Source organism: Gymnoscopelus braueri, assembly GCF_963280865.1.
Source record: "Gymnoscopelus braueri genome assembly, chromosome: 24".
In the NCBI taxonomy this organism is placed as follows: Eukaryota; Metazoa; Chordata; class Actinopteri; order Myctophiformes; family Myctophidae; genus Gymnoscopelus; species Gymnoscopelus braueri.
The window spans coordinates 27,648,721-27,675,541 of record NC_137626.1 but is presented as its reverse complement, the minus strand read 5'-3'; the positions used below and the strand labels follow the sequence as shown (position 1 = coordinate 27,675,541).

Sequence of the window (26,821 nt, the reverse complement as noted above, 5' to 3'; positions counted from 1 at the left end):
ACTGGCACAACATTTAAACACACACATTCAAATGCACACACAAAGCTACATCTTACTGCAACATCTAACACCTCACAGCACACACTCTGCATCGTAAACACAGGTGAGTGTGCATACATGTGTGAGCGTTAACTGTGTTGTGCGTGGGTGCATGCACGTGAGTGTACAGTATTATTGTGTGTGTGTGTGTGTGTGTGTGTGTGTGTGTGTGTGTGTGTGTGTGTGTGTGTGTGTGTGTGTGTGTGTGTGTGTGTGTGTGTGTGTGTGTGTGTGTGTGTGTGTGTGTGATTACTTTATGACTCTGGGAACTTAAGTGTGACAGGGTCTTGTCTTATAGGGAAACACATATGAAGAGAGATAGACTACAGTGTCAGGGAGCTGATAAAGTCACAACCCACAATTGCTGACAAACTGCTTCTCAAAGGTCAACCTCAGTGTCTGGCCTTAAACGTGTGATATCATGAAAACGGGTGTCGGAAATCCTCGCTTCTGCTTTTGAGAAGCACGGGAAATCGATGCTTCTGCTTTTGATACACGCATTTCCTTTTGGTCTGATATGTTTGATATCTATGTTTGATAATATCACAATTTAAATGTAAACATATATGCTTACCACATACATTTTGGCGTCCCTATATTGTGGCATCACGATGCAACATGTAAAATCTGCAATTTTGGCTATTTGTTGTACAAGAAGTTAAGAAAATGTCCCTCCTCTGTTTTCTTTCTTTCTTTTTTTTTACAAACCCGATAATGGTATTGGCAAATCCTGTTAATTCGATCTTGTTTTAAAATTACACTAAACATGGGGGCCTACCATATAGGCTTGGATGACTGACAGCGAGACCCGGGTTCGATCCCCAAACCTGGCGGTGGATTTGCTGCATGTCACTCCCTCTCCCTGTTTACTGTCTCTCTCCACTGTAATATCAAATAAAGGCCCCAAAATATGTTTAAACAATGATACTGAACCATACATATCCATATTGACTAACTCAGAAATAGAATTTAAAGTTGATTAACTACATTTATTTCCAAATGCATACATGTATAATAGGCATAAATAAAGTCTTCGAGAATCTGATGGCAGTCCTAAGTATCAGTTGCAGACCTTTCTTGTCTTTGTTTTGTCCAACCTGTGCAACCGGGTGTTAAAGAAATGATTGCAAAACCAATAATAGTAATCCTTGTAAAAAGTCACATCACATCCAGTGGACAGCACTGAGCACACACACATAAAAACACTACACACTCACATCAGATACACGTTGTCTTCCAGCCGACATCGTTGTAAAAATGGAAGAGAAACACAAACAGTCCTATCGAGAAACAACAAGGTCTGTGTGTGTGTGTGTGTGTGTGTGTGTGTGTGTGTGTGTGTGTGTGTGTGTGTGTGTGTGTGTGTGTGTGTGTGTGTGTGTTGGGGAGGTGGGGGTAGGAGGAGGGTCCTGGCAATAATAAGAGGTGGGATTAGTTGGACATTTACACACAGTTGGACACACAGCACAGTGTTTATTTTATTGGAGTCAGCATCCTGCTCTCTCTCTCTCTCTCTCTCTCTCTCTCTCTCTCTCTCTCTCTCTGTCTCACCCATGCGCATGTGTGGGACAAGTGTTAGCAACAACCCCACTGTTTCTGCTACTTGACCTGTTAGTTAGCTACTGTGCAGTACTAGCCAACTAACATCTGGCATACAGCTAGCCCTGACAATTGAGTGTTTGTAGCTGCAGTTTCATAGATAAAGAGAGTTATTGACTGTATCAAGAGAGTGAGGGCTTTTCTGTTTGTCTCAGTTTTGACTTTGAGGACCCTTCTCCAAGTTCAACAAAAAAAGAGAAAAAGAGAAGCCTCTCTTGTTCTTTTCTATAGCTGCAAAATCCTCCAAAACCTTAACGGAAGGCAGCAGGTTCCAACCAAATCAGTTAGTGTCTATTATGTGTCATTATACAAAGGGTAGTTCCGACCAAGGATTTTTATATAGGTTCTCCAGCCATGCTCAAACCACGATAAAGCACACCTATCCATGTTCAAAGGACAAATGTCTCATCAGAAATGTCATCTTGATGTTACTAGAAGCTCCTCCCACCCAGACATGCTCCATCAGCAGGTACTACGGAAAGCCTGGTGACGTGAGGTTAGGCACCCGATACTGAACAAACAATGAGTACTATCAGAATATAGAGATATTTAACACTGTTACTGCACAAACACTCCATAGTAATGAGTTGGCTACTATCACAACATTGAATCACCCATAGAATGGCTGATAACAGCCTACCGGAGCCTCCTGGTAGGCCAGTAGGGACCTACTGGATGGCATGAGAACGGTGATAATGGCCCCATTCAATGGGATGAGAACATACGTATCGGGTGGGTTAGGTGACATAGCGCTACCATTTAAAAAATGCATATAACTTCTCAATGCAATAGTAAAATGTTAAATAAATAAATAATGAAATAAGTAACAAAATCAATATTGCCTTTACTTACCTGGACTAGGTGGCTGCAGCGAATAAATTAAAAATGTGAATCTCAAGGACACTTCTTACAAGTAAGGTTTTATTTAAAAGTTTCAGAACATATGTACAAGAGCAGTTATTAGATAAAAATGCATTTTATTTTCATATTTATACTTATAGAATAAAAAAAAAGGCATCTATTTGACCGGCAAAGAAACAAGAGGGTAAAAAAACACACATTGTCCGACCCTTGTCTATGCATTGCACAGTCCTTGTATTTGTAATGGTCTTTGGCAAGAGCGGTCAGATGTGCAGTATCATAGGTAGGCTTATCTTACAGTAGAAAAAACATTGCACACACTTTTACTTTGGCAGAAAATAGGTAAGAACATTGCGGTTTTCTTGGCCATAATCAGCTCCAATAGGTATCAGCTAAAATCCATTGATCTAAAATAGATCATGGAGGCCAATACATTTTTCAGTCACCCAGAGCACACTTTGTGAGTGATGTCATGTTTGATCCTAACATGTTAATTTTACCAGGTTGATTTCTTGCATCCCTAAGGACTACTGCTACAATAAAACACATAGTAGGCCTACATACACCTGTGTGCGGACACACGCACACGCGCATGATTGTAAAAGCTACAAATGGATGGAGCTAACCGTATGCATCTCTCATTGTTCTGTGACAGTGTTCTGTGCCATGGGAGTCAGAACTGTGAAATGTGAATAGGAGAAGTCCGCACAATCATGAGTCTCTTTATTGAAGAACTGGATGGACAGGCGGTTACATACAGTACTGTAGGGCAGGTTTCTTGCAGACTGGTATTACATCTGTATGTACTTTCTGTGGGAAACAATTTTATGTGTCAGGGAAAGAAAAAGAAAACACAGCCCAACAGGTGTGTTACTTGCTACCTGAAGCAGATGACAACATCAAATACAAAACAGACAAGATCTATAATACAATACGTACACAAGTCTGTATTAGGAAATAAATACACTTGATTGAATGGTTACTTGTATGTCTTATGATAAACCTTAGAAAAGGGAAATTGCTCAACGATGTTGCTTTTGCTACACAGTGCAAAATAAGTCATTGTAAAAAAATACATTTACAATATCTCAAAGTACAAATTACTAACTGTCAGGTACATGGATTCGTTTCTTATGAATAACCTCTAATAAAAAAAAAACTTTTCTCGAGATGCTGCGCTCAAATGGCAGAGAAAGAAAGGCTGCCACAACATTAACATGCTAACTTTTCAGTTTCAGTCAATACTGTCCCATAAATAGCTTAACCCTTTAAGCCCTATTCCTGTGTTCCCCCACATGTTGCCTAATTCATTCACTCTGTTGCGTGCCAAAAATAGCCAAACTACAAGCTCACCAATTCATTGCAAGCTTGTACATCGGCAATTTTTTGTTAATAGACAGCGTTGGACAACAAAGTAGGCTTAACCTCTCATTTCCTGCAGGGTGCTGGCCGCTAAAATACCCGCCGTATTCCACTGCGAGTCTGCGAATCTCAAATATCAATACAGAGAACCAAGCAGCAAGTCGTGGGTACGAAAGTACAAAATAAAACAGAGAGAGGCGTGAATAAAACGGGGGTGGCTCTTTTAGATCTTGGTTTGCTTATCTTCATCTTGCTTGGTTTGCTCTTCGTCGGAGCTGGAACTAGATTCTCGCCTCTTCTCGCTGTCACTCTTGACCGAGTTCTTCCTCTCCATCTCCAGCTCCAGGCTCTTCTTCCTCTCCTTGTTCCTTTCTTCGGACTCCATGTTTGCGAAGTGGGCCTCGATCTCGGTCGGGTCCACGTAAGTGTAGAAGTATGCCATGATGGAGAAGATGACGCACACCGCCAGCAGCAGGGAGGCAAACAGGATGTACTCGGCCCACTGACGGAATGGAAACACACAACTTTGTTAAGTGATTTTAGACATTGTGAAAGTTACTGAGCACCTGCTTGGTCCCTGTCGTCTGTTTTTCCGTTGATTAAGGTTACAACTATATGATTATTTTCATAATTGTTTGTGTTGATTTTTGATTATTCTATAATCTTATTCTATTAACTATTTGTTCACAAATAGTATAGGTACATAGTTATAGTTATTATAGTATATTGTAATCCACCAACCTGATCTGGAAGCTGTGCTCCCTCAGCGATAATCAGCACGATGAAGTTACCCACAGCAACAGTAAACAACCAACCAGCCTGCAGTACAGACTTCATGTTGCTTGGTGCCTAGGGGGCAATAACATTAAGAATCCTCAAAGTCATTAATTATTTTGGGTATAGGGTATTTTTCAATTTGACAGGTAATGGTTGTTATGTGAAATCTATACGAAAATCACTCGAGTGCGCACGCACGTACGTACGCACGCATGCGCGCGCGCGCACGCACGCACGCACGCACGCACGCACGCACGCACGCACACACACACACACAAATACCTGTGAGTATGAGAATTCCAAGCCAGTGACGGAGAAAACCACCTCCCCTGCAGTCATGAAGAAGTACTGTGGGATCTGCCAGGCCATGTGGATGGTGTTGGGGTCGATGTCCTGTATCGCTTTGATGCCCTCTGCACACTGGTTCTAAACACCAGCAGACACAAAGACACATCACACACTGTTCCAACTCGCGAAGGTTCCAGATCCTCAATTTCTGATCTTGTCCTTGTGGAAAATGTGTAGTGTGCAGTGAGCGAGGTAACAAGTCAGTAAAGTGACAGAGAAGCATTGAAGATATTGTGCGAAGTTACTCACATCGGGTCCAATTGTCAACAAGGAGGGGATAACCAGCGTGAAGGAGCTGCCAAAGCCCAGAACCTGAGTGTATATACACTCTAGATCGTTACTGATGATCTTGAAGTCGGCCCTGATAGACAATGAAAAATAAACTCTTAAGACTCACAACAGTATGTATTAAGGCATGCATAGTGCTGAGACCTTTGTGTGTATTATGCCATTGATTAAAAATACATAATTTTCTTGAAACCTGTCATGTGTATTTATTTTGATGGTGATGTATTGGTGTGAATACACATTTGGTTTGTCTTTCCATCAGAATATAGAGGAATCATGATTCTCTGAGATAAGTAGCCTAATGCTGATGTAAACTTACTTGCCCTTGGGTACTAGCTCGTACTCTGACATATTGAAGGATCCAATGTTCGCAAATTCCAGGTCCCCCACGGTGACGTTCAAAGTTGAGCTGAAACCATTGACAAATCTGGAGAAAGAGAATTTGTTGACAAACCAAGAGCTGATCTTTAACATGGTATGTTTACTGTACTGAGCAAGAGTCATCACACATACTGTACAGTGACAGCACTTCTTTGAAAATGCAAAAATTACATTTGTCACCTGAACAGCTTCTGGATTCCTCAAAAATCTAAATATCCTCATTATCCTAATACGAATGCAATAACAGACTATCACTTTTACAATGGTGTTCACTCAAAAGTTGACAAAGAAATGGCTGAAGGCATTATATTTTAGGCCATTCTATTTTGAGTGTAGTACACGTCTCAAATACTGTACATTAACGAAAATGTATTCCCAGGGTCTAAAATATATTTTCAAATATACCTTTTGGACAATATCTACATATTTTTTATTCATATAATGTATGAAGTATATATTTCTACTATACAGCTGGTCATTAAGTAGTTATGTCAGTATTATCCTGACAAAATGGTGGTTTGCATTTGAAAAGTTTGTAGATTGTAGAAGGGTCCAAATGTAGAGGTTTCTCACCTGCATTTGGTCTGGCTCAATCGTCATGAATCCCTAAGAAGGAGAGAGTGAACACAGTGAGGAGTGAGAGTCTATTACAGATAATAAGTCAAAAGCTAACTCACTACTAGCTGCCTCTCTGTGTTAATTTAGATCAGCGATTCTCAACCTGTGGGCTGCAAGGGTATTGCAAGTGGGCCCCCAAATAATTGGCAAACACTACGATTTTAATAATTGTATAGCATTAATATAAAAAAAATAATGTTAAATAAATAAGATGGTATTTCTTTCTTTAAAACCTTGAAAATGTGTTTTCATTGTGATTTAAATTTAAATGTGACTTAAATTATACTACATTGGTTCCATCGATTCAACACAGTCGCATGATTGATTATCAAAATGAACAGGCTCTGAAAATGCACACGGTCCACCCATCTGACCACTTAACACCGCAGCCATTAATATTTTCAAGTGGACCCTGATCCAGAAAAGGTCCACTGGTTTGGATGTCGCAAAGCAGTAAGTGCAAACTATTGTAATGAGGCTGTCTGTAGAGTGTGTTTGCAGTTTGCACCCTTAATTGACTTCCTGTTTTGCCTTTGTGAGTATCTGATCATGAACACTGGACACAAAGGCACTTACAAAGTCACCGTCCATGGTGGTGGCCTGGAGGGTCCATCTGGAGCCCTGTGGAGGACAAATACATCTTTACTGTGGAGAAGAAGGAGACACTGGAGCAGCTCGGACATTTAAGCGTGTGTGTGTGCGCGCGTGCGTGCGTGCGTGCGTGCGTGCGTGCGTGCGTGCGTGCGTGCGTGCGTGCGTGAGTGCGTGCATGCGTGCGTGTCTGCGTGTGTGTGTGTGTGTGTGTGTGTGTGTGTGTGTGTGTGTGTGTGTGCGCGCGTGCGTGTGTGTGTTAGAGAGAGATACACGTACCTGCTGGTCGAAGAGAGCCCAGAACATGGGCAGAGGAATGTAGAGGAAGAGAACCTTTAGCACCATTTTCACCTGGGCTATCAGCAGTTTCTGCACAAATATCAACAACAACGTTAGGGGGAATGGTATTTGTTGAAGAAACAAACAGACAAACAAACAAACAAACAAAGAAATAAAGATCATTGTAGGTTCATATCTTACTTCATATTTCTCCTCTGCCCAGTCCATCCAATGCTCCTTCTTTGGGTAAGCACTGCTACGATGCCTGAAGCGATTCTTGGTGGCAAACTACAAAGAGTGGAGACGGTTCAATGTCCATTTAATCACAATGGGAGACAGTTTTCTTTTGTTTAAAATGTACAATACAAATAACATTTGACTTGAAAAAGGCTGTTTAGGCTTGAATATTTCAACCAAATGGCATTATTTAGATTCAAAACGGCATGTGTCAACCTGAACATAAGATGTGCTTTTTTTCCACACTTACCCAGATGCACTTGCAGACCTCAAGCATGATGTTGCCTTTGGGTTCAGTCTTGATGTACATGCCACTGCCAGCAATAAAAACGACTGGAGACAAAAACGGAGACGGTCAATGTTGCAGTATCCCCCCAGATGAAGTTGGTTTGTGAGGATATCAGTGCTAATGTACATGGTTGATGAATAACTTGTATGAGTTTTTATTCTGGAAAATTATTGTTGCTGCTAAAAGTAGAACTTACCCAGAGCCACCACCATGAGGGCAGCAGGGACACCGAAGGCCAGAGGAAAGCAAGCCTGCTTGGTGTGAATGCCACACTCCTGGGCTGGAGACCACAACACACACATGTTTGTATTATCATGAGTGATGACCGCTTGTTGATTTCCACATTCATTGTCTAACTCTAACCTTGAACCTCTCTGTTATAGACCTACGCTTAACCCCTTAGTGTAACCGTAAACTAACTGTTCTGTTACAGTTGTTTATTTCATGCTTGTGTTTTGTTAGTAGTGTCTCTTTAAGAAAGACAGGAAGTAGGTCAGGGTTATCATGTGACTCACATGTCATGTGACTTCAATCAGGAAGTGCACCAGTTTCATGACACATGCAGACTAGAGCTACTGTGTTTTGTATCTGCAAACATCTGCTCAATTATTTTCTCTATCGTAGCATCGTTGGTATGTATTGTCATCTCTTGTTCTAGTCTATGATTGTAGTTCACTATTTTTTGTATGGAAAGTACATTTTGTGAAGTTTGATGTAAAAGCCTGTCAAGTAATTCTTGGTTGAATATTTTGCCTACCTGTTCATCTCAGATCAAATTACTTATCTACCTGCTGTAAAGTTGTTTTTACTCACCTGTGATTACTAATTAGTCATTGTACTGATGCAGGAAGTTCTGTTTGTAATATTATTCATGTAACAGCAACAGTGTTGAGGCCTTCAGGCCACAGTAGTAAATTGTAGTTTAATTGTGATAGTGATTCCAATTGTTGATTGATCATTATTCTGCAATGCATATGTGACATTTGTTTTGCATATAATATGTTTACAGTAAGCATAGTTTTGATTATGCTTTTGTCTACTTTCAGTTTTACCCTTCTTTTTGTTAATAAACCTGCGTGGACAAAGAGAGAACGTCTCCAGAGTTTTGATGAAGGGAAGGCGTTTATGCTTACTGCCAAGTTATCTACTCTACTTAACGAGGGCGGCACAGTAAAACAACGACTTCGAAGAAGAAGATAAGGCAGCTAATGCAAACTACAGACACTGCTACTACGTCACAGCACCAAGTGAAGCTAACGACAGCTACAGTAGTGTCTACAGGTAGCATCTTTCCACTAAATATCATGGCATCAAAGGGTTCCTCTTCACTCAAGATGAGGTCTTGTACATCAGGCTCATCACACTCAAGTAGTTCATCCACAGCTGCTGCTGCTGCTAAGGCCCGGGCAAAAGCCGAATCAGCAAGAGTACGCCTCAGATTCGCTGAGGAAGAATCGCGAATGAAAATAGAAAAGGCAGAGATGGAGGCTTCTATGGGAATAAAGATGGCAAGGTTGGAGGCTTCCATGAACACGTTGGCTCTGGAAAAGGAGACTGCTGCGGCCACAGCCGAAGCAGAGGTCCTAGAAGCAGCTGCTGACACAGAAAATCAACATCATTGCAGCTTTGAACCTGACCCCACTCCTCATGACACTGCACAGCGTGTCGAAGAATATGTCACTGAACAGGCCAAAGAGCAATTCGTAACACAGTCAGCACCAGAAACGCATCAACCCTCTCAAGATGACACGGAAATGCATCATGGAGATCCGAAAATAGTGTCCCCTTCCCAAACCCCACATATCAACGCAGAGAGTAACCAGGCCAACACTAACATTCGCCCTACAGTCATAAACGGGGCATCAGCTCAGCAGTCAAAGCTCACTCCAGAGACCCCTCTCCCCTCAAGAAATATGCAGGATCATCATCGCACATATGGAGCAACGTACAGAAACCGCAGTCCCTCACGTCGATCTATGCCCAACAACACACTTCAATATGTCCGTCACGATCAGACTCACCCTCACCCCTCCATGCCCAGCAACACGCCCCAATACGTCCATCATGACCACAGTAACCCTAGCCCCTCCAAGCCCAGCCACACTCCACAACACCCCCACCATGACCAATCAGGCATGACTGACTTTGTCAGATATTTCGCCCGCCGCGAGCTAGTCGCCACAGGTTTGACCCAATTCAATGACCAACCACAAGGCTACAGAGCGTGGCAACGGTCCTTTCTGAATGCAATCAAAGGCCTAGACTTGACGTCCAGCGAGGAGACGGACATGCTAGTTAAGTGGCTGGGAAAAGAGTCAGCTGAACATGCTGCACGGATCAGAGCTGTCCATATTAACTTCCCAGATACGGGACTCAGAAGGATATGGGATAGACTAGATACATGTTATGGTGCGCCCGAAGTAATTGAAGATGCACTCTTTCAACGCATCAACAACTTCCCAAAAATCTCCAACCGAGACTATTCAAAACTCCACGAGTTAAGTGATCTCCTTATGGAAATGGAGGCAGCGAAGGAAGACGGAGACCTTCCAGGCCTTCAGTACCTAGATACACCACGGGGAGTAAATCCTTTGGTGCAAAAGTTGCCCTTTAACCTGCAAGAAAAGTGGCTGTCTCTTGGATCTTACTACAAACTAAAGCACCACGTCTCATTCCCTCCATTTGAAGTATTTGTCGACTTTGTGAGTGAACAAGCCAGGATCAGGAACGATCCAAGTTTTAACTTCATTGGCCAAGTGGAAGCCCCTCCAAAAGCAGACAGGGCTCCTTGGAGTAAACAGAACGCAATCTCAGTCCACAAGACAGATGTATGTCCTACATCCCCTGTTGGCTCAGACAGGCAACCTGAGGATCCGGATAGAGAGTGCCCAATCCATAAAAAGCCCCACCTACTCCGGAGGTGCCGGGCTTTCCGTGAGAAAACTCTTGAGGAACGTAAAGCATTCCTGAGGGAGAACGGGATTTGCTATAAATGTTGCACATCTACACGACACATGGCAAAGAGCTGTAATTACACAAAGCCGTGTGAGGAGTGTGGAAGTGAGGGGCATACGTCTGCCCTCCACCCTGGACCAGCACCGTGGACCCAGGAGCCATGCGTCCCTTCAGAAGATGGCGGGGAGCAAGACACTACGCCATCTCCAGAAGTCACAACTTACTGCACCCAAGTCTGTGGTGACGCTCAGAGCAGCAGATCATGCGCGAAGATCTGTCTCGTTAAGATCTATCCTGTCAACCATCGTGACAGAGCATTGAAGGCCTACGCGATCATCGACGAGCATAGCAATAGATCTTTAGCTCGTTCTGAGCTCTTTGATGCCTTCAATGTCCAAGGCACCTCCTCTCCATATTCTCTCCAAACCTGCTCTGGGGTGACAGAGACCATGGGGAGAACAGCACTAGGCTACCAAATAGAATCTTTGGATGGAGAGGTCAGTCTTCCCCTACCAAGCCTCTTGGAATGCAATGACATCCCTAACAGCAGATCGGCGATTCCGACACCCGATGCTGCATCTCACCACCCTCACCTGAGGTCAGTAGCCCACCTCATCCCGCAGCTCGATCCAAATGCTCAGATCATGCTTCTCATCGGGCGAGATATCATCAGAGTCCATAAAGTGCGCCAACAGCTGAACGGCCCTGACGATGCCCCCTACGGCCAGAAACTTGACCTGGGATGGGTGATAGTTGGTAACGTCTGCCGGGGAGGTGCAACAGTCCAACCTGATCCAAGCAGCATGGGTCAGACAGCCTCGGCCTCACAGCTCTTTCCCAACAGCGTGGTCCACCACACCACTGAGTACAACCCAGTTACTAACAAGCATCCAACCTCTACCCCTTCAGCAGGGCCAGGTAGACCCATCGGAAACACTCGTCCTACAGACAACCGAATTTCAACAAAACCTCTTAGCACCTTGAGCCGTGCTACTACTGCCAACACCAGCGCTTTCACCAGAACCAGAGCTCTGTCACTGCGAAGTAATAGCATCACTACAAGTCTGAAGGCCCCGGCCTTCACCAGTCACACTACGGCCAAACCAGTCAAACGGCAGCAACGACTGCTCTCTTCTCCGCAACAAATCAGGACCCCCAACGCATCAGCCCGCAGATACGGGGAAGGCTCTGTCAAGAACATTCATGACTTCAAAAACTTAGACAGATACGCAAAGTGCAAGTAAAGGTGACATTAAAGACAGTCCTACTCCTCCTCCCTGAGAGGAAGCCCTAATAACTGACTTTGGGTAGTGGCGTTTTACGCCAGACGGGGAGTGTTCTGTTACAGTTGTTTATTTCATGCTTGTGTTTTGTTAGTAGTGTCTCTTTAAGAAAGACAGGAAGTAGGTCAGGGTTATCATGTGACTCACATGTCATGTGACTTCAATCAGGAAGTGCACCAGTTTCATGACACATGCAGACTAGAGCTACTGTGTTTTGTATCTGCAAACATCTGCTCAATTATTTTCTCTATCGTAGCATCGTTGGTATGTATTGTCATCTCTTGTTCTAGTCTATGATTGTAGTTCACTATTTTTTGTATGGAAAGTACATTTTGTGAAGTTTGATGTAAAAGCCTGTCAAGTAATTCTTGGTTGAATATTTTGCCTACCTGTTCATCTCAGATCAAATTACTTATCTACCTGCTGTAAAGTTGTTTTTACTCACCTGTGATTACTAATTAGTCATTGTACTGATGCAGGAAGTTCTGTTTGTAATATTATTCATGTAACAGCAACAGTGTTGAGGCCTTCAGGCCACAGTAGTAAATTGTAGTTTAATTGTGATAGTGATTCCAATTGTTGATTGATCATTATTCTGCAATGCATATGTGACATTTGTTTTGCATATAATATGTTTACAGTAAGCATAGTTTTGATTATGCTTTTGTCTACTTTCAGTTTTACCCTTCTTTTTGTTAATAAACCTGCGTGGACAAAGAGAGAACGTCTCCAGAGTTTTGATGAAGGGAAGGCGTTTATGCTTACTGCCAAGTTATCTACTCTACTTAACGAGGGCGGCACAGTAAAACAACGACTTCGAAGAAGAAGATAAGGCAGCTAATGCAAACTACAGACACTGCTACTACGTCACAGCACCAAGTGAAGCTAACGACAGCTACAGTAGTGTCTACAGGTAGCATCTTTCCACTAAATATCATGGCATCAAAGGGTTCCTCTTCACTCAAGATGAGGTCTTGTACATCAGGCTCATCACACTCAAGTAGTTCATCCACAGCTGCTGCTGCTGCTAAGGCCCGGGCAAAAGCCGAATCAGCAAGAGTACGCCTCAGATTCGCTGAGGAAGAATCGCGAATGAAAATAGAAAAGGCAGAGATGGAGGCTTCTATGGGAATAAAGATGGCAAGGTTGGAGGCTTCCATGAACACGTTGGCTCTGGAAAAGGAGACTGCTGCGGCCACAGCCGAAGCAGAGGTCCTAGAAGCAGCTGCTGACACAGAAAATCAACATCATTGCAGCTTTGAACCTGACCCCACTCCTCATGACACTGCACAGCGTGTCGAAGAATATGTCACTGAACAGGCCAAAGAGCAATTCGTAACACAGTCAGCACCAGAAACGCATCAACCCTCTCAAGATGACACGGAAATGCATCATGGAGATCCGAAAATAGTGTCCCCTTCCCAAACCCCACATATCAACGCAGAGAGTAACCAGGCCAACACTAACATTCGCCCTACAGTCATAAACGGGGCATCAGCTCAGCAGTCAAAGCTCACTCCAGAGACCCCTCTCCCCTCAAGAAATATGCAGGATCATCATCGCACATATGGAGCAACGTACAGAAACCGCAGTCCCTCACGTCGATCTATGCCCAACAACACACTTCAATATGTCCGTCACGATCAGACTCACCCTCACCCCTCCATGCCCAGCAACACGCCCCAATACGTCCATCATGACCACAGTAACCCTAGCCCCTCCAAGCCCAGCCACACTCCACAACACCCCCACCATGACCAATCAGGCATGACTGACTTTGTCAGATATTTCGCCCGCCGCGAGCTAGTCGCCACAGGTTTGACCCAATTCAATGACCAACCACAAGGCTACAGAGCGTGGCAACGGTCCTTTCTGAATGCAATCAAAGGCCTAGACTTGACGTCCAGCGAGGAGACGGACATGCTAGTTAAGTGGCTGGGAAAAGAGTCAGCTGAACATGCTGCACGGATCAGAGCTGTCCATATTAACTTCCCAGATACGGGACTCAGAAGGATATGGGATAGACTAGATACATGTTATGGTGCGCCCGAAGTAATTGAAGATGCACTCTTTCAACGCATCAACAACTTCCCAAAAATCTCCAACCGAGACTATTCAAAACTCCACGAGTTAAGTGATCTCCTTATGGAAATGGAGGCAGCGAAGGAAGACGGAGACCTTCCAGGCCTTCAGTACCTAGATACACCACGGGGAGTAAATCCTTTGGTGCAAAAGTTGCCCTTTAACCTGCAAGAAAAGTGGCTGTCTCTTGGATCTTACTACAAACTAAAGCACCACGTCTCATTCCCTCCATTTGAAGTATTTGTCGACTTTGTGAGTGAACAAGCCAGGATCAGGAACGATCCAAGTTTTAACTTCATTGGCCAAGTGGAAGCCCCTCCAAAAGCAGACAGGGCTCCTTGGAGTAAACAGAACGCAATCTCAGTCCACAAGACAGATGTATGTCCTACATCCCCTGTTGGCTCAGACAGGCAACCTGAGGATCCGGATAGAGAGTGCCCAATCCATAAAAAGCCCCACCTACTCCGGAGGTGCCGGGCTTTCCGTGAGAAAACTCTTGAGGAACGTAAAGCATTCCTGAGGGAGAACGGGATTTGCTATAAATGTTGCACATCTACACGACACATGGCAAAGAGCTGTAATTACACAAAGCCGTGTGAGGAGTGTGGAAGTGAGGGGCATACGTCTGCCCTCCACCCTGGACCAGCACCGTGGACCCAGGAGCCATGCGTCCCTTCAGAAGATGGCGGGGAGCAAGACACTACGCCATCTCCAGAAGTCACAACTTACTGCACCCAAGTCTGTGGTGACGCTCAGAGCAGCAGATCATGCGCGAAGATCTGTCTCGTTAAGATCTATCCTGTCAACCATCGTGACAGAGCATTGAAGGCCTACGCGATCATCGACGAGCATAGCAATAGATCTTTAGCTCGTTCTGAGCTCTTTGATGCCTTCAATGTCCAAGGCACCTCCTCTCCATATTCTCTCCAAACCTGCTCTGGGGTGACAGAGACCATGGGGAGAACAGCACTAGGCTACCAAATAGAATCTTTGGATGGAGAGGTCAGTCTTCCCCTACCAAGCCTCTTGGAATGCAATGACATCCCTAACAGCAGATCGGCGATTCCGACACCCGATGCTGCATCTCACCACCCTCACCTGAGGTCAGTAGCCCACCTCATCCCGCAGCTCGATCCAAATGCTCAGATCATGCTTCTCATCGGGCGAGATATCATCAGAGTCCATAAAGTGCGCCAACAGCTGAACGGCCCTGACGATGCCCCTACGGCCAGAAACTTGACCTGGGATGGGTGATAGTTGGTAACGTCTGCCGGGGAGGTGCAACAGTCCAACCTGATCCAAGCAGCATGGGTCAGACAGCCTCGGCCTCACAGCTCTTTCCCAACAGCGTGGTCCACCACACCACTGAGTACAACCCAGTTACTAACAAGCATCCAACCTCTACCCCTTCAGCAGGGCCAGGTAGACCCATCGGAAACACTCGTCCTACAGACAACCGAATTTCAACAAAACCTCTTAGCACCTTGAGCCGTGCTACTACTGCCAACACCAGCGCTTTCACCAGAACCAGAGCTCTGTCACTGCGAAGTAATAGCATCACTACAAGTCTGAAGGCCCCGGCCTTCACCAGTCACACTACGGCCAAACCAGTCAAACGGCAGCAACGACTGCTCTCTTCTCCGCAACAAATCAGGACCCCCAACGCATCAGCCCGCAGATACGGGGAAGGCTCTGTCAAGAACATTCATGACTTCAAAAACTTAGACAGATACGCAAAGTGCAAGTAAAGGTGACATTAAAGACAGTCCTACTCCTCCTCCCTGAGAGGAAGCCCTAATAACTGACTTTGGGTAGTGGCGTTTTACGCCAGACGGGGAGTGTTCTGTTACAGTTGTTTATTTCATGCTTGTGTTTTGTTAGTAGTGTCTCTTTAAGAAAGACAGGAAGTAGGTCAGGGTTATCATGTGACTCACATGTCATGTGACTTCAATCAGGAAGTGCACCAGTTTCATGACACATGCAGACTAGAGCTACTGTGTTTTGTATCTGCAAACATCTGCTCAATTATTTTCTCTATCGTAGCATCGTTGGTATGTATTGTCATCTCTTGTTCTAGTCTATGATTGTAGTTCACTATTTTTTGTATGGAAAGTACATTTTGTGAAGTTTGATGTAAAAGCCTGTCAAGTAATTCTTGGTTGAATATTTTGCCTACCTGTTCATCTCAGATCAAATTACTTATCTACCTGCTGTAAAGTTGTTTTTACTCACCTGTGATTACTAATTAGTCATTGTACTGATGCAGGAAGTTCTGTTTGTAATATTATTCATGTAACAGCAACAGTGTTGAGGCCTTCAGGCCACAGTAGTAAATTGTAGTTTAATTGTGATAGTGATTCCAATTGTTGATTGATCATTATTCTGCAATGCATATGTGACATTTGTTTTGCATATAATATGTTTACAGTAAGCATAGTTTTGATTATGCTTTTGTCTACTTTCAGTTTTACCCTTCTTTTTGTTAATAAACCTGCGTGGACAAAGAGAGAACGTCTCCAGAGTTTTGATGAAGGGAAGGCGTTTATGCTTACTGCCAAGTTATCTACTCTACTTAACGAGGGCGGCACACTAACTCTAATTCTAACTCTAACCCCAAACACCATCCCTACTCCTAAAAGGATTCCTTTAAAAGTCACCACCACTAAAATATTCTCACGTTCCCAGATTTCTATCATTTTTCTATCCTTAAAGTCAAGGTTCGATTTGTGAAAGAAAAACAGTCCTATATACTTCGTCATATGATGAATAGCGCAAATAGCTGATCTACAAGTTCTTGTAAATTTTCCTGAAATAGGGTTGCCACGCTTAATGTCATCGACACACATTTGTTTTACTAAATTGTTAAATTGTGATATTATCAAACATAAATATCAAACTTATCAGACAGTATACACTTCCCAAAAGGAAATGCATGTATTCAGTCTGACCAGAAGCAGAGGTAAAACATATCCTCGCCAGCCATAAAAAGAAACCAGAGTGGGATATCATAAGCAGAGGCATGGAGTTTCTCCCCGATCCCCCCAGCAAATCGAACCCTGCTTATGGTTCTATTTTTGGGAGGACCAAATTTCCTCACATCGGTGCACCCCTTATAACTCCTATTTTCAGTCCTTACCTCTTAAGATGGGGGTGACTATGGTGGATAGCAGACCTCCAGCGTTGATGGACAGATAGAAGATGGAGAAGAACGTGCCCCTCTGCTTCTCCTGTCAGGAAGTAAAAGGCAGGCTTTAGAAAACTATACATTCATTAATATATCTACACCCACGCCCAGCAGAGAGGGAGTATAGTAACGGCCGGCATTTTGTTTATTTGTTTGCCACAGTGATAACTTGAACAGTTTTACTACGATCTGGATCAAACTTGTTAGGTGAGTTGGAGATAGGGACAGGGCCTGTGCTTCTTCAAATCGGTCAAAGGTCAAATTGCAAGGTCAAGGTTTGGCTGTATGTTTATACTGTACGTACTGTAGCATGTGGTGCGGGTGTCACATCTCTGCATGCATTTCTAGCTAGTACATACGTATAAGTACAGTATATATATTTTTACAATAGTACTTTGAACATCAAACATTTGTAGGAGGTAAAAGACAATAAGCAATGAAAGTGCAATGATGCAGGTTTTAATTTCTTGTCTAGTATCTGCAAGTTTCGCTTTAGCAGACAAGCAGTTTTCAGATCTCATAATCAACAACTAATTGCTGAAGAGGGATTGAAAAGACAGATAGTTTTTTATTTATTGATTCAATCAACAATTTGCTCGACATGCTGCTTGGACACTGGAGGTAGACTTGATAATAATTAAAACATAAAAGAATTAAAAAGTATATATAATATATATTATATATAGCGCTTCTGACTAAACTTCCTAACTCCGTTGGATCCTCAAACTGTCGGTCAAACCAACTAACTCCAACTCAGGTTTTCTTTCTGTCTGACTTTGTCATTCTAATCGATGATGGACATAACAACTCTCATAACTAATCTCCACATTCACTGGTCAAAAACCTCCTAACTCCATTTGAGCTGGATTTGGGTAAAGTGATGAAAATAATGACACATGCAAGTATCTGACAATGTATAAAGTCACAATACCAACTTTGATGAGCCTATCATTATTATTACACACAGTTCAGTACTTCTAAAAGTACTGAACTTTGTGTCAGTATCAAATACTTTTAAAAAATGTTGTCCATTCAACAACAATAGTGGTCAATGGGAAATAAATATTTAGCCACTTTAGATACTATAGAAAAGGGCCTATAAATCATGACTGGCTACTTGCTAAAGTAGCTTGTAGAGCCAAAAATACAGGTGTACCAGCTCACAATGTACTGCGTTTTTGCGACACGTAGTTAGCTTGTAGATTGTTTTAAGCAATATTTAGTGTAGAGCGAAAACAGGGGGACTGCGGTTAAATAAGTATAGGGTTTAAGTGGTTAATTTCACCCTTCAGATTGATTGATTGATTGATGTACTTTATTTAGTAAGACATGAGAATAACAGTACATGGAAGTACAAATTCACAATACAAGGTCTACTAAACTGGAAGACTCATTAAGCACTGAGCTTGTTTAAGATGAGAACCCCATGCACACAAATCATGATGACATATAAGGGACAGACAGATATACAGTACACACTACTATACAGAATGTCATACAATCAGCTTACAGGTTACTGGTATGAAGAGTGAAAAAAATATATACAAAAGAAGAAAATGAAAAAGGGGGGGGGGTAGGTTAAGACTTAGACAGGGGCCATTTTCGAATTGCAGCCTCCTGAAGGTGTAAGGTGTATCTTTAGGGCAGTTTTGAAAGTGAGTAGGGTTTTACACTCCTTTACTCCTTTTGGTAGGGCATTCCACATTTTTGATGAATAGCATGAGAACGAGTTCATTCCCTTAGTTGAGCCAAATCTGGGTTGAACATGATTTGTGGAGCTGCCTCTGGTGTTATGATCATGGACTTCATTAACATTTTGGAAGTATTTTTACAAATACAGGGGGATCCCAATGTTGTGGTGTATCTTGAAGACCAGGCCCATAGCAAGTTACTGTACTCTGTCCTCAACCCTAAGCCATCCAATCCTAGCAAAATGAGCAGGGGTTAGATGGGTTTTGTGATTGAGGCCAAGAAGTAGCCTTACAAGTTTGTTTTGGGATGTTTGGAGCCTTGTTTTTAAGGCCTTGGAGGTGTTGTGATACCATGAAGTGCATGCATAATCATAATAACCTTGTATGAGGGCCGTTGCAAGAATTTTCAGAGTATTCTTACTGACTAGACGATCAATCCTCCACAAATAGCGTGTTTTTTTGTTGACCTTTTTGATCGCTCTTTCTGCGTTTTTGTTACCGGAGAGGTTTGCCTCCAAGATGGAACCCAGGTAGGTAATTTCCTCCTTTCTTGTGATAACATCATACCCACTTTGATCGTGAAACTCTCAGCCTTGCTAAGGTCAGGAACAGTTTGCAGTCGCAGGCTGAAGACATATCATTCACATATATCAGGAACAGTAAAGGTCCTAGTATACTTCCTTGAGGAACACCACAAGTCACTGGGAGGGGAGGGGAGGGGACTGGGTGCTGTTTACTTCCACCACTTGCTCCCTCCCTTCCAGGTAGGATCTCATCCAGTTTACCGACGTATCATCAAAACCTATTGCTTTGAGCTTGTTGATCATAATTGGGTGATTAACGGTGTCAAAGGCCTTCTGGAGGTCCAGCATGACCATGCCGCAATATTTGCCCTTGTCGACATCTTGTTTGATAGAGTCGTTCAAATAGAGAAGGCATGTGTCAGTGGAGTGGTTTGTTCTGAAACCAGATTGGAATTTGTAGATTAGATTTTTCTCGGCAAGATACTTATCGACCTGTTCATAGACTATTTTTTCCATGACTTTCGAGATGGAGCTAAGAATAAATTGCCAGGGTCTAATTGGTTTCCTTTTTTGTACAGAGGGGTCACCCTTGCTTTTTTGAAATCGTTAGGGACCTGTCCCTGTATGATGGAGAGGTTTATTATGTGGGTAATGATTGGAGCAATGGATCAGATATGCCACAGGTACAGTAGAAACACCACTATTGAGGATTTTGTCCTTGTCCGTTGTTAGAATGAGATCTATGGTAGTTTGAGTGGAAACACACAGCCTTGTGGGCTGAGTGATCAGCTGGTGGAATGAGTGCCGATGACAAAACCCCTTGAATGACTTATACACTGACGCTTCCTTACGGAGCATGTCTGTGTTAAAGTCACCAAGAAGTATCGTCTCCGCATGGTCCACCTTAGCTAAACACTCCTCAAGTCTTTCATAGAAATCCGTCTGGTTAGGAGGTCTGTATATGGTACCGACTAGCACAGGTTTAGCATGTTTAAAAATGATCTCGACCCACACAGCTTCAATGGCTGCATCTTTCAGGTCTTCGCGAAGGATGCAGTCATTGTCTTTATGTACATACATGCATACACCACCCCCATTTCTCCCATTTATGCTCCTATCATTTCTGAAGAGTTTGTAGTTTTCGATTTCAATCTCAGAGTCCAGAGGGCTACCGGTGTTAGGGTAGCGTTGTTGTTGTTCACCGTTGCTGTTGGCAACGTTAGCAACATTAGCAACGGTAGCAACGTTGGCAAAGTTATCTTCCCTCGCTAGACGGGCAGTAGTTTGCCTGGTGGTAACTTGGCCTGGATTGGTGGATATCACCCGATAGGAGAAGAAATAGGATGATTATATTTCTTAGGTCCATGCGTCCTGTCGGGGGCACGTTCTTTCTAGCCGAATTTATGGCTAGGAGCGTATGGAGAGCTCTAGCTGCAAATCCCAGATGTTTAGTTGATTCTGTAGCGCCGAGTAAGTAGAAGTCAGAGTGTTTTTCATGTTTCATTTCCCGTGGATTCCCCTTTTCTGTCTCCATCAGGTGTAGATTCTGTGGAGAGTTGAGGAATGAATCCGTAGTCCAAAGAAGGATAAAGAGGAAAAGTAGGGTGTAATCCAGCGGAAATCTGGCAATAAAATTGCCGTGAGTGCGAGAGCTCGTTCGCCCATGAGCTTGTTCGTGAGAGCTAGTTCGGGAGCTAGTTCGCATGCGACCGTCCATCTCGACGTCTAGACTAGTCTGATGGAGTTACATAATGGCAACGTTTCTGCGATCATCAGTGTTGTCCATGGCCTTGAACTGATGTTGTAAAGCAGCAGAGACATGCTGTGCTACAGGTGCTTTAGCTGTCATTGATTGTTAATAAACAACAGCTTTGGAATGTGACCAGAGATACCTGACAGCAGTGCTGACTCAAAGCACATGCTACTGTGCTACATGCTACACGGTGCGTGTGTGTGCATGCGCATGTTTGTGTGTGTGCGCACATGTGCATGTGTGTATGCGTGAGAGAAAGGTAGAGTGAGGCAGCGAGTGAGAGAGAGAAAAACCTGTACCTGTGCTAGTATGTGCATGTGTGTATGCACGTGCAAATTAGACCGCCCATGCATGTGTGCTATGTTGTGCTTGTTTGTGTGTGTGTGGGTGATCTAACCTGGTGGTCTTCAAACTGGTCTCCACCGAAGGCAGCCACGCATGGCTTGATGCCTCCTGTTCCCAGAGCGATGAGAATCAGACCCACCATGGACAAGGCACTGGACAGGAAGCATATGTGGTTAAAATATAATATACATCTAAATGGACCGCGGTGCGCCGATGCGGCACCATTTCCTTTTTGAAACGATACAGTCTTGAAATTAAACTTGTTTGTGATCCTGTGCATACGGTACTACATAGACTCATAGAGTATGATTCCCTGTGTGTTGGACGTGCGCCTTAAGTGTTTTCAACTCACACATGGAATGTCATATTGTCGGGTACGCCGTCCCTGTCTGCGTCTGTGATGTCGTGTATAGCGCTCACAGCCATGACAACCTGTCCCGCCGTGTAAACGATGGACAGGTAGATAATGGTCCTGTGCAGAGAGAGAATGCGGAACAGTGTTTTTTTTTGGGTCAAACTGGAGCTGGGCCTGGGACATATTGAAACAGGCAGTATTTTGACATGAAACAAACCCTTACCATGGTCAAAACATTACCCTAACCAAAAACCTTAACCTAACGGTTTTGGACATACAAGGTTTCCACCTGACAGCGATGGTATACGGTATCACTTCACATGTTGCACTCTCACCGATAGAACACAACGTGCAATCAGGCAGAGAGGCCATAGTAATTTGTAGTCACAGCAAAGTCCTGCATCAGGCATATGATACAGATGTACCGACTAAGGTAGAACCATGTAATAGATTGTGATTGATAGGGTAACAACATGGTTCAAAGATTATTTTGTTTAGATAAAGGAAGATTGTATATATCATTCAATAACTTATACCTCAGCTTCAACACCTAGAGCATGTAATATAAAGGTAGAATAACGGCTACTGAATTTGATTTATTTTATACTGGTCTGACTGATTATTGTCTTGATTATTGCGTGTAAAGTATATCATTGCAGCTGTTGCAAAGTTGTTGTTTTTTTAGATTAAACTTAAGCGCATTAACTTGTATGTTATGTAACCTTCACAGTCAAATTGTGGATTATCTTTAAGATATGTGATAAGATATTATCCAATAGGTCAAACATTGGTCAAACCGTACTAATACAGTACTCAGCACGTTTCTATGTAATTGCATAATGGCAGTGTTTTCTTGAACCAAAACACTTTGGACGTTACTCACTTGAACTTGCCGAGCCATGAGTCAGCCACGATGGCTCCCAGGATGGGCGTCAGGTAGCAGAGGGCCACAAATGTGTGGTAGATAGAGGTGGCCAAATCATCATCCCACTTCAGGAAGTACCTGAAATACAGCACCAACACAGCTACAGAGAGAGAAAGAGGGGGAGAGAGAGAGATAGAGAGAGAGAGAGAGAGAGAGAGAAAGAAGGAAGAATAGAGAGAAGATGCAGTGAGAAAGAAGGTGTGAGGGGAAAAACACGGTACCCACTTTTAGAATGACTGAAAGTTCCCATACTGTATATGAACTGTGAACATATTCATAACGTTGATACAATTAATGAATTGCAATCTCACCTTTCATGCCATAGTAGGAGAATCGTTCACAGAACTCATTGACCACAATGAAGAAGATACTGATGGGATAGCCGAAAATTGTTGCCTGAGAGAGGAAGTGGACAATATAAAGAAACATATAGACCCGTTTATCATATGTTGAGGAGTCATATCAGATACTGTACATTTGGACAGATAGGTGTTTTACTTGCTTAATATTTTACTCTACAACTAATATTCAGTGTAAACCTTCAGGGTAAACGCTTAAACACAATTGCAGCAGCACGGCGATCAATGCAGGAACGAACAAAATTGTGTACAGTATGTGTATGTGTAAGTATGCACACACACACACACACACACACACACACACACACACACACACACACACACACACACACACACACACACACACACACAGTGTATTAAAACATATTGAAGGTTGAAGAGAACAGTTTAAATCAATACCAATCCAAAGAAAGAGAAAATTGATTGGGGGAAAATGGCAAATAAAAGAGAACAAAAACAGAACCAGAACCTTAGATCTAGTGTTTCTAGAGGTGAGAACTTACCAGTTTCTTGGGCTTCTTCATTTCGTCTGTAGGAAAACAAGAGCAACTATCTTGAGTCACATTTTAGTTAACACAGACTAGGCCTAGTTTAACGATGTTAACACTTCACTGCTGTTGCAAAAAACAATAGCCAATAGGTTTAAAAATAAAAACCAGTAAGAATCGTGTGCAGGGAAGATTGCAGTGTCTACCATCTCTGTTTATTCTCAATACAAATGTTAAAACATTTCATTTCGAAAACATGAATTAAAGAAAAACAGTGAAGCCATATGGCATCATACTTGATCTGACTTCACTGCATCTTGACTGGCAGAGGATTTATCCAAATTCAAATGATTGAACTTGTGATAAATAAAGATAATATTTCCAGATTATGTGAGGGGTCCACGAATGTGGTGCCAGTTATCCCAGCCACAGTGTCTGTTTGGCACTCCAGAGAGGGACCCACCTGCCATGGTTGCTGTGTGAGTTAATTCCTGGTCCCTTCTTCAGTGTTATCCTTCAGTAAAAAGATCCAGAGACGAGTGACAGCTGTCAGAGGAGTAAGGCCGAGCCAAGTGTTGGCCACGTACTTATATAACCTATGACAGACTAGCTATGCCTCCCACAATGCCAAATGGATACTGGACTGTGTACCTCACACTCATGTACAGTATATTAACACACGAAAGCAAGAACACACACACATCTGCTGTGTATGGCCCACTGGCACAACATTTAAACACACAATTCAATTCAATTCAAAGGGCTTTATTGGCATGAGAAAACATACGTTTACATTGCCAAAGCAGAAAGCACAATACAACAATACAGCAATACAATCAAAACAAAAAATATGTACATTTGAAAGTCAGAATCTTCAATAGATCAATTTCTATGTACCAAGATCACTAGGGGCAGGTATAGTGCCTGAATATACACAATGATTAGTCTTTAGGGTGGTTGTGTTCCGTTTGATATCCTTCTCCTATCACAGCAACTCACGAATCTTGCTGCTGTGTTTGCACATTGTTGTACTTCGCCTTGCAGATATGGGAGTTTTTTGTCATTGGTCATGTTTTCAAAATCTCCGTGTGTGGTTGTAATCTGTGGGAAGTATGTGTCTCTGATGTCTTGGTACAATGGACAGACGGTTAGGAAGTGTAGCTCGGTTTCCACTTCATTTTGTGTGCAGTGGGTGCATAGTCTGACCTTTCTCGATCGCAAGACTGTGCTCACTGAGTCTGTACCTAGTTAAGATTTTTCTTTGTTTTGGGTCAGTCACGGTGCTCAGGTATTCTGCCACTGCGTATTTTCTGTTTAGGGCCAGATAGCATTCTAGTTTACTCTGCTTTTGTGTTGCTTCTTTCCAGTGTGTCAGGTAGTTTTCCTTTTGCTGTTTTATAATTTGGTTTAGTCCAATGGGTTTTCTATCTCGTGGCTCTGTTTTCAAATGCACACACAAAGCTACATCTTACAGCAACATCTAACACCTCACAGCACACAGTCTGCATCGTAAACACAGGTGAGTGTGCATACATGTGTGAATGTTAACTGTGTTGTGTGTGGGTGCCAGTGTTATTGTGTGTGTGTGTGTGTGTGTGTGTGTGTGTGTGTGTGTGTGTGTGTGTGTGTGTGTGTGTGTGTGTGTGTGTGTGTGTGTGTGTGTGTGTGTGTGTGTGTGTGTGTGTGTGTGTGTGTGTGTGTGTGTGTGTGTGATTACTTTATGACTCTGGGAACTTAAGTGTGACAGGGTCTTGTCTTATAGGGAAACACCTATGAAGAGAGATAGACTACAGTGTCAGGGAGCTGATAAAGTCACAACCCACAACTGCTAACAAACTGCTTCTCAAAGGTCAACCTCAGTGTCTGGCCTTAAACATGTGATATCATGAAAACGGGGGTCGGAAATCCACGCTTCTGCTTTTGAGAAGCACGGGAAACCCATGCTTCTGCTTTTGATACATGCGTTTCCTTTTGGTCTGATATGTTTGATATCTATGTTTGATAATATCTCAATTTAAATGTAAACATATATGCTTACCACATACATTTTGGCGTCCCTATATTGTGGCATCACAATGCAACATGTATATCTGCAATTTTGGCTATTTGTTGTACAAGAAGTTAAGAAAATGTCCCTCCTCTGTTTTCTTTCTTTCTTTCTTTTTTTTTACAAACCAGATAATGGTATTGGCAAATCCTGTTAATTTGATCTTGCTTTAAAATTACACTAAATCTGGGGGCTCTGATAGACGAGTGGTTAAGGCACGTACCATATAGCTTTGATGCCTGACAGCGAGTCCCAGGTTCGATCCCCAAACCTGGCGGTGGATTTGCTGCATGTACTCCCTCTCCCTGTTTACTGTCTCTCTCCACTGTAATATCAAAATATGTTTAAACAATGATACTGAACCATACATATCCATATTGACTAACTCAGAAATAGAATTTAAAGTTGATTAACTACATTTATTTCCAAATGCATACATGTATAATAGGCATAAATAAAGTCTTCGAGAATGTGATGGCAGTCTATCAGTTGCAGACCTTTCTTGTCTTTGTTTTGTCAAACCTGTGCAAACCAATAATAGTAATCCTTGTAAAAATAAATAGCCATCGCCCCTCAGTAAATGAAGTCACATCACATCCAGTGGACAGCACTGAGCACACACACATAAAAACACTACACACTCACATCAGATACATGTCTTCCAGCCGGCATCGTTGTAAAAATGAAAGAGAAACACAAACAGTCCTATCGAGAAACAACAAGTCTGTGTCTGTGCGTGCGTGCGTGCGTGCGTGCGTGCGTGCGTGCGTGCGTGCGTGCGTGCGTGCGTGCGTGCGTGCGTGCGTGCGTGTGTTGGGGAGGTGGGGGTAGGAGGAGGGTCCTGGCAATAATAAGAGGTGGGATTAGTTGGACAGTTACACACAGTTGGACACACAGCACAGTGTTTATTTTATTGGAGTCAGCATCCTGCTCTCTCTCTCTCGCTGTCTCACCCACGCGCATGTGTGGGACATGTGTTAGCAACAACCCCACTGTTTCTGCTACTTGACCTGTTAGTTGGCTACTGTGCAGTAGCCAACTAACATAAAGGCATACAGCTAGCCCTGACAGTTGAGTGTTTGTAGCTGCAGTTTCATAGATAAAGAGTTATTGACTGTATCAAGAGAGTGAGGGCTTATCTGTTTGTCTCAGTTTTGACTT

The 26,821-nt window shown here is 43.1% G+C and overlaps 1 protein-coding gene across 1 annotated transcript; it reads right to left on the bottom strand.

Annotated features, from left to right (window-relative positions):
- Positions 1-3,244: 3,244 nt before the first annotated feature.
- LOC308080553 (solute carrier family 15 member 1-like) lies at positions 3,245-25,965 on the bottom strand. The gene is made up of 19 exons (XM_080422448.1): positions 25,884-25,965; positions 24,077-24,127; positions 23,629-23,654; positions 23,078-23,162; positions 22,725-22,866; positions 21,839-21,958; positions 21,539-21,638; positions 17,126-17,216; positions 7,866-7,949; positions 7,631-7,713; positions 7,345-7,431; positions 7,144-7,233; positions 6,850-6,894; positions 6,229-6,261; positions 5,594-5,739; positions 5,236-5,347; positions 4,921-5,058; positions 4,603-4,710; positions 3,245-4,363 (listed from the first exon to the last, which is right to left on the bottom strand). Exons 2-19 carry the CDS (start codon positions 24,081-24,083, stop codon positions 4,085-4,087), a joined length of 1,776 nt encoding a protein of 591 aa, XP_080278574.1. The 5' UTR covers positions 24,084-24,127; positions 25,884-25,965; the 3' UTR covers positions 3,245-4,084.
- Between the last annotated feature and the right edge of the window lie 856 nt (positions 25,966-26,821).

Bases quoted from the DNA above. Each gene is read 5' to 3' on its own strand.
- LOC308080553 (XM_080422448.1), bottom strand. The intron at 7,950-17,125 runs GTAAGGACTGAA...TGTGGTCTCCAG, and splicing joins AGTCACCCCCATCTTAAGAG to CCCAGGAGTGTGGCATTCAC. The intron at 5,348-5,593 runs GTAAGTTTACAT...ATTGTCTATCAG, and splicing joins GAGCTAGTACCCAAGGGCAA to GGCCGACTTCAAGATCATCA.